Source organism: Rhea americana, unplaced genomic scaffold (assembly GCF_003343005.1).
Source record: "Rhea americana isolate MKP2758 unplaced genomic scaffold, rheAme1 scaffold_35, whole genome shotgun sequence".
Classification (NCBI taxonomy): Eukaryota; Metazoa; Chordata; class Aves; order Rheiformes; family Rheidae; genus Rhea; species Rhea americana.
The window spans coordinates 1,535,092-1,542,636 of record NW_028186479.1 but is presented as its reverse complement, the minus strand read 5'-3'; the positions used below and the strand labels follow the sequence as shown (position 1 = coordinate 1,542,636).

The window sequence follows — 7,545 nt, the reverse complement described above, 5'->3', positions numbered from 1 at the left end:
GCTTTAAGAGCATCTCAGCCTCCTTCCACAGGCAAGAAATGCACTTTTAGTACTCCTTCCTTCCAGAGACAGTTCAGTTGATTGCTATCGCTATACACCCTTAACTTCAGATGAAAACCAGACTGATTTTAGGGTATACCTAATCTGTGATAAGTGTCAGTACCACAAAAATTATTCACCCCTAAGTTACGCAGGCTACACTATATCATGTAAATCAACATCTTCTAGAACACAAGGATTATAAAAATCTCAAGTCTACAAGGAGAGGAACAGGCCTTTGTAATTTCACAAACGGTGACAGTATGCTTTATATCTTTAATTATATAAAATAAACATTTCTGACTTCTGTTAAATTCAGATATTTTATTCTCCATACATTTCGCTTTGTGTATTTCAGTTAAATTCCACTCAAGAGGGCTAGAGATGATTTTGAAAAGTCTCTTCAAATTAGTCAAATCAAGGTTGGATGTAAAATTTCAGAACTTCATTGTAAGATTCAATTATACATTTGAAGAAAGCTTCTGCTTTTTTTTCTTAATTCCAGTTGCTCTGTATTCTTCTCTTTGCTTCAAATATTCTGTTTTGCATTCTTCATAGAAAGCTGGATCAGTATAGCTACAAGGCAGACACACACACACAATACTGTTTTTCATTCAAGAATTTAACACTTCAGCCTGATAGCACAGGGAACAAATCACGACTTCAGAAGAGATCTTTCATTCTACCATGGCATCATTAGAGACCTGACCTCTCTCATATCTAACATAATTTCTCTTTGCTGCTGCTATTGCTATTCACAACTGCAGGCCATTTTCAGAGTAAGGAGTAAATATTGAAAGACTGTTCTGTAAGCAAAACCAAAATGAATGTACTCTAATAGAGAACGAAGGTATGTCCACTGCACATCCCCATTGCCACAGTTTTATTAAGGAAATAATCTTGTCAGGTAGAACCCTGACCAGCATCCTTTTTTTTCTAAAGTGAACGTATGTTTTTCAGAAAATACTCTAATTAAGCTCTAATTATGGTGATACATCAAAGTTACAAGGCCTGCAAAACTCTTTAGAGAAGGTTTAAGATTTCTATTCATTTCTAGATTAGTGTAGGCCAAATTATCAGATAAGAAAAACCCAAAATGGACTTACTAAGAAACCAGACAATCCTTCAGTGCTGTGTTCTCTTGCCGACACTTCACCACCATAAGAAGACCAGTTTCTTTACAGCATTTAGTAAATGCTGGGGAGAAAAAAACAAAAAAGACTAGTTAGGAAAAATGACAGCTAGTAACCCTCCCCCCCCCCCACAGATATATCATATCCATATGAAAAATATCACTGACCAGGCCTATTATTATAAACAAACATAGTTGGCTGGAAGACTTATGCTGTTTCGAAGGCCTTTGTCATTATTTAGCAACCAGATTTTAATTATGATTCTCCCCTCATGTAACAGGTTCACATACAAACTGCTGTTGCTAAGATCAACAAATTTCTGAAGCTATTCTTTCAGCAAATCCATGATTCTTACACTTGCTTTTCATACCGACTACACACGGCTATCACAGTGAATCAAAAGAAAATGTGACAAATTAGGAAAGTTAGGGTTTTTAGCGTTTCCTCGATAATGAGAGTTTTYGAAATTACTGCAGTGCGTTTGCATCTACAAATTAATTAGAGGGCAATAATGCTGATAGCCAACTACTGCCTCAACAAAATGCCCCTGGCAATTGCTTTCTGTGAAGTTACTCTGCAGATAGGAGACAAGAAAGTGAAGTGATGGCTCTCTCTTTGCATTTCCAAAAACTCTCTTCTGGGAATGTAGGGGAAAAGCTAGCAGCATCTAATGAGAGTGCCAGGATGTTCTCCAAGGAGCACTGCTCTCCCTTGCTCTGTCTCCTCCAGGTGGTGGAGTGGCATTTAGCTTTTTTCAGTTCAGAGTTTCTTCAAAGTCTGAATAGCTATTCAAAAGCATTATCCATGAAAATCTCAATCACCCTTTATGTGCTATTTTTCTAAAATCCCACAGATCATGATCCCAGGAATGTCTAAGGGAGGATACAATGATATGTCTCCTCCCGAAAGCAATGATCTTATATCAACTTGCTCAATGAAAGTACCCAGTCACTCCTGGGTTTTGAGACTTAAAAACAAGTCATTGAAGTACTGAAATAGAAATACCTTTTGGAGGTGTTGGGCCAAGGGGAAGTGGGGTGACAACTCATGATTAAGGGTATATTTTTATTAATTATGTCTCACTGTTACCACATCCTGTACAGATATTTCAATAAGTAATAATGATGAGGAACTAGATAAGAATTAGCCGTTAACACTTCTATGAGGAGATCTCAAAATGTTTTCTTACAAGCAGTCTGTATTAGTAATCAATCATCATCTGCATTTTACAGATGTAGAAAGAAAGATACAGAGAGAAAAAGCCAGTAGTCCAAGGTCAAACATATCAAGAACAAAGCCAAATTTTCTGTTTTCCTATCTGGAGTTCCCCATTTCTCCTCTTCCCAGCTTTTCTGGGTAATTATTTAATACCAGACAAATTTAGGAGATGTAAAAAATGTTATCTGATTGAACATCTTCAGCAAAGCTTACAGCTAATCTATTAACATCAAAATAACACTACATGAATTTAATGATGCTAGAAAGGGTAAATCAAGTTAGCTATATTCAACTGAGTATGTATTTGCATTGCTATTTATTGTTCTGTTTGTAATTTAGGCTAAAAACCTGCCTGTACTGAAGCCAGATGTTCTACTTTTTGTTCATGTTGATCAGATTTGGGGGAGACAGTAACAGATTGACAAATTTACTCAATTTCTAAGATCTGGTTTTGTATATATTTTAGTTTTAGACCACATACACACATGGACAACTTCTCAGGATACTTCTGAATAGCTAGTGTTTATGAAGTGTAAATAGAACAATAGAGTGTGCTATTAATCAAAATATTTCTTTAGCTTTTAAAGCTAAAATCACTGTCTAATCACTGAAATCACTAAATCACAGAACTAAAATCTACCATTTTTTCTGTTGTTTCTGGACTATTTATATTGAATGTATATATGTTTATATTGAATGAATATCTGCTATATACATTTCAGCATCTCATAAAAACATACATATTCTCAATTTTCTAGAAAAGTCCCTTAAAACTCAAACAAAAAAAAAAAAAAAAGACCATCAGAAGCCTTTGTAAGCTTGGTTCGTCTAGTGACCACCTTGATTTCTACTCTTTACAGGCACATGCTTAAGTGCTGTGCTGTTTTTTGTAGTAATCATTCCTTCTAGAAGCTGTGAAGTAAAAAACCACTGAAGACAACAGGAGGTCCCTCTCACTTGTTAGTTCACCAGCCTTGATTGGTTAAAGGTGTGATGTCCCAGTGAACAAAACCTGAACTGCAATTGCAAGCGTGCCCTGGCTTCAGAAGGCCCCGTTCGTGGTAAATGGCCAGGCAAGTAGAAAGCTCTCGTACAAAGTGATAAAACTGCTTCCAGCTATCTAGCTTAAACATTGCTGACGCTTAACAATGCAGGAAAAAAAAAAAAAAAAAAAAGCAAGTTGAAACGTATCAGGCATCCCCATATGAGCACACAAAACTTGATTATTCCTCTCTCTCCTTATTTCTAGCTCTTTAAAATCCCTTTGACAGTTACGTAAAGGAATGTGGTGCAAGACAGGTTTYGTTATAAATGTCTACAAGTAACCTTACAGGAATCTAGAAAGTGTTGTTTTAATTTTAATTATGCTCTGTCTTGCTTACAATTCTTTCGTGAAACAAAGCATCTCAATGTTGAGCAGCACAGAGTGTTAAAACTATTGATTTGGAGAATAACCTCACAAGCAGAAAACAGTAATTCCAGAAATAGCCTCAAACCAAGAATTAATCTCATCTTTGAATATTAGAGTCATCACCACATTCCTCACTCAAGCAATGCTTATATTGCAKACCAAAACTTCAGTGTGTATAATGAGATATTATACTACAAATCAATGGGATCTGATTACAAACCCACTGTAGTTTAATATTTTAACAGCTACGAGCAGAAATTAAAACTCCAGGGGACCCAGCCTCAAACTCAAAATGAACCCGTTTTGTGATACTGTATGTCATACAAAGACCAATTGCTCTTTCACTGCTTATTTCTGAGTTGATCTTTTAAAATCCTGTGCACATTCATTTTTTACAACTCTAGAAGATGGCTTTCCATGACTTTACAAGTTCATGTGGAGAAAGAACTTTTTCCTTCTCCCAGCAAGCTACCGCAACAGATGCTTAGAGAGGAATGAAACTACGTGCAAATTTGAGTCAAGTCAGTGCAGAACTGCAACCAAAAAAAGAAGAAAAGAAACAAAATGTTCCAAGCAATAAAAATCACCCCCAACATTTCAGAATTGAAGTGTCGTAGATTTTATTCCCAGTATGACTGTTTTGAAATTGATCTACAGTTTCAAAGAGACTAGAAATATTAAAGAGAAGCTGAAATGTTGTCTCAAAATCGATGATTTTTCATTTAATCAAGAAAAACCCAATTAAAACTCAGATCATTCTAAGCTGATGTGAACTAATATTTTGTACTTTGGACTTTCCCAAATGGAAGGTGTGTATTTGCAGCTTGCTTTTCAAATAGTCAAGCAAATTCAGTCAACCTCCTGGAAGTACTCTCTGTACTAGTCATTTTTATACATCATACTATTAACTTCATAAACACTCACCAGACCATAAAAACACAATGAATATGAAAAGTCAAATGTGTCTTTCTTTTTTTTTTTTTTTTTTTTTTTTTTAATGCACCATCAGCTGAGGAGCAGAACAGGATACAGTAAGATAATAGGATGGCTGGAGCCGTGGAAATGCTTTGTTATAAGGGAAAAAAGCAAGCTTGCTCTCCACAAAATGCAGTCTGACAATGCTCTACCAGGATGGCTAGCTATGTCCATCATTGACTGCTCCATGTACAGGTAAGGACAGATCCAGTAGTGCTTGAAAAAGCTGTGGGTGCCCCTCTAATACAGCAGCTGGCCATGGTACCTTCTCCTTGACCTGCAGCAATTATGGTTCATGACATCGTATTTGAAGGTTAGCCCCAAAGATCAATTGAAAACAGATCCTAGCAGTGGGCTATGCAGGAGAAAAGTTGTAACGACACCTACACACACAAAGAAGCCAGACTTCTTGAACTCCTATGTTTGCAGTAAAATGATTTTGATCAGTGGAGTCCAGGAACTCAAGAGATTTAACACTCTTCTCTGTGGGATAGTCTGCATCTAAGAGAATGCAGACTGAGCAAGGAACTCTCTTCTGAAGTATACATCTCAAATAATCCACTGAACAGTTCATCCTTAATTTGAGGTCAGATTTCTTCTTTCCTGCCTCTCTCACAAAGAAAATTTTGCACTTTTCTTGTAAGGAAAATCTAAATTTGAGCACAGGTCTCAGGAATGTCATTTTCAGTCTCATTATCTTTCGGCTGTTACAGCCATATTGAGAGATCTTAACAGCTAAAACAAATTTGTAATTCAGTATCTTTCTAAATATGAAATAAATAAATATGAAATAAAGAAAGTATGAAAGGCCAAATGGTATCTCTGCCAAGATAAAGGCCAGCTTCCAGCTGAACAAAAACTGAACAACTATATTTGAATAACAAGCAATTAAGTTTCGTCAATTTGCAATTAAGTACAAATTATGGTATGCTAACATGGAAAGGTGCTAACTACGATATGAAGACTGCTCAGGTCCTCTGATTTTTGGGRGATGGACATAGGGGCCGTGCAGCTGAGAGCAGCAATAAGCCTTCCTGGGGATTAACTCTTTAGTAGACAGTAGCACAGGCATTTGGCAGCACAAGGAAATAGCTGCTGAGTTTGGGCCCCAACTAGATGCCTCCAGATCTCCAACTGCATAGGAGGAAAGAGCAGCATTTTGCTGGGTCTCCTACTCTCAACTTCATCTGCTTAGAAAGAAGGATGCAGAGAAGGAGGGGAAGGCTTGTAGGTCCTGACACAGGTCTTATCCTTGCAGGACAACGGAAGGAGATTTTTAAAAGCCTTCTGAAATTATTTCCAAAGCTGTCTGGAGATGCATTTTTTTGTTTGTTGGTTTGTTTTTTATAAAAATCTACAAGGAGCCATCAGTAAGGTGTATGTGGCTAAACTAACTTATACAAAAAATGTTGGTGTATTAAGAATTATTTTGAATGTCTGGCTATTGTTCAATACATTTAATTCTTGATTAAGAACTGCTTTAAGTTACAGAATGCTCTCTCTTAATTAAGCCTTGACAGAGTAAACAACTTTGCATATGAAGATCTTTACAATCCACATAAATCTCTGCTGAAAAGCAATTAGTACCCAAGGAAAATGTTTTGCATTAGTATTTCTGAATGACTTTTTTTTTTTTTCTGAACACTGTATTGTGACTTTCCTACAAGATAATACATGGAGCAGATGGAAACTAAATTGAAACTAGGTAATAATGCACTTCTTTCCAAATAAAGACTGTATAACAAGAGAGGCATATGCAATTTTCAGTGCTTTCAAAAGTTGATTTTCAAGCTTAAAAAGATCAGCTACATTAGCAGAAAGTTAGCTGTTAAAACAAAATTGATGGGGATGTTAACAGATGTCCTGGTAAGATTGAATTCGACATTCTTACGGTATCAGATGTGTGTGTCATCTGCAGGCCTACAAGCAGTGGACAACACTCCCTTCCCTACCACCGTATTTATGTGTTTTTTATGCCCCCTGTGATAACCCCCTGCCTAAAGTACAGGTAGGCTGCTCTGTTCACTGTTCTCTGGGCAAAATGAAGTGGTAGAATCTGTCTACCAGGCTACAGAAGTTTCAATTACCTATACATAAAGAAAAGACTTCATGGAAAAAATTATAATGCCCTGCCCAAAGTCATTAAGAATATTCAGAAAGTTTTCATTTGTTGTTTAAATTACAGGGAACAATGAACAAGTGGATTACATGTGTGGATTTTTTTTTTTTTTTTTTTAATGTAGTAACTTTGTAACTTTAAATATTAAAACTTTTATTTTGGCAAACATATAAGTCTTTCCACGTACAAAACAAGAGAAGGACCAAAAGTACTTATGACTTATTTCCACACAACTAGCAATGTGGAAATTGTGTTGACATAACAATGCCAAGGGCTCATCATTATTATTTTTAGTCCCAGAACTGTAACATGAGGACCATTTCTGAAATGTTCAATTTCTGCAGATTCAGATTATAACAATACTTGACATTTTCCTATTGATTCACCTTTACAGTGTTGTGCAATTAATAGAATATTAAAATAGTATTTATCAATCATAATTATCTATTTTAAAATTTTTCTTGTACATATAATAAATGAAATATTCCCCATTATCAAGATAAATTGATCCTCTCAGGTCTGCCTCTAGTTTATTTAAAGACTTTACAATTTTACTACTTAAGAGAAAGTCCTACAGAGGTGTTATCTCACCATTTATATTTTCTCAACACTTATGATACCGCTATCACACTCTTAAAATAAAATAATAA

At 35.8% G+C, this 7,545-nt stretch overlaps 1 protein-coding gene across 1 annotated transcript in view; it reads right to left on the bottom strand.

The window, feature by feature from the left end:
- Positions 1-343: 343 nt before the first annotated feature.
- CMC1 (C-X9-C motif containing 1) overlaps positions 344-7,545 on the bottom strand; it is a 30,935-nt gene continuing 23,733 nt past the window's right edge. The window contains exons 3-4 of the mRNA XM_085311740.1: positions 1,146-1,236; positions 344-615 (exon numbers count right to left, since the gene is read on the bottom strand). Coding sequence (XP_085167866.1) covers positions 501-615; positions 1,146-1,236 — 206 coding nt within the window. The 3' untranslated portion in view covers positions 344-500. The remainder of the gene's footprint in view (positions 616-1,145; positions 1,237-7,545) is intronic.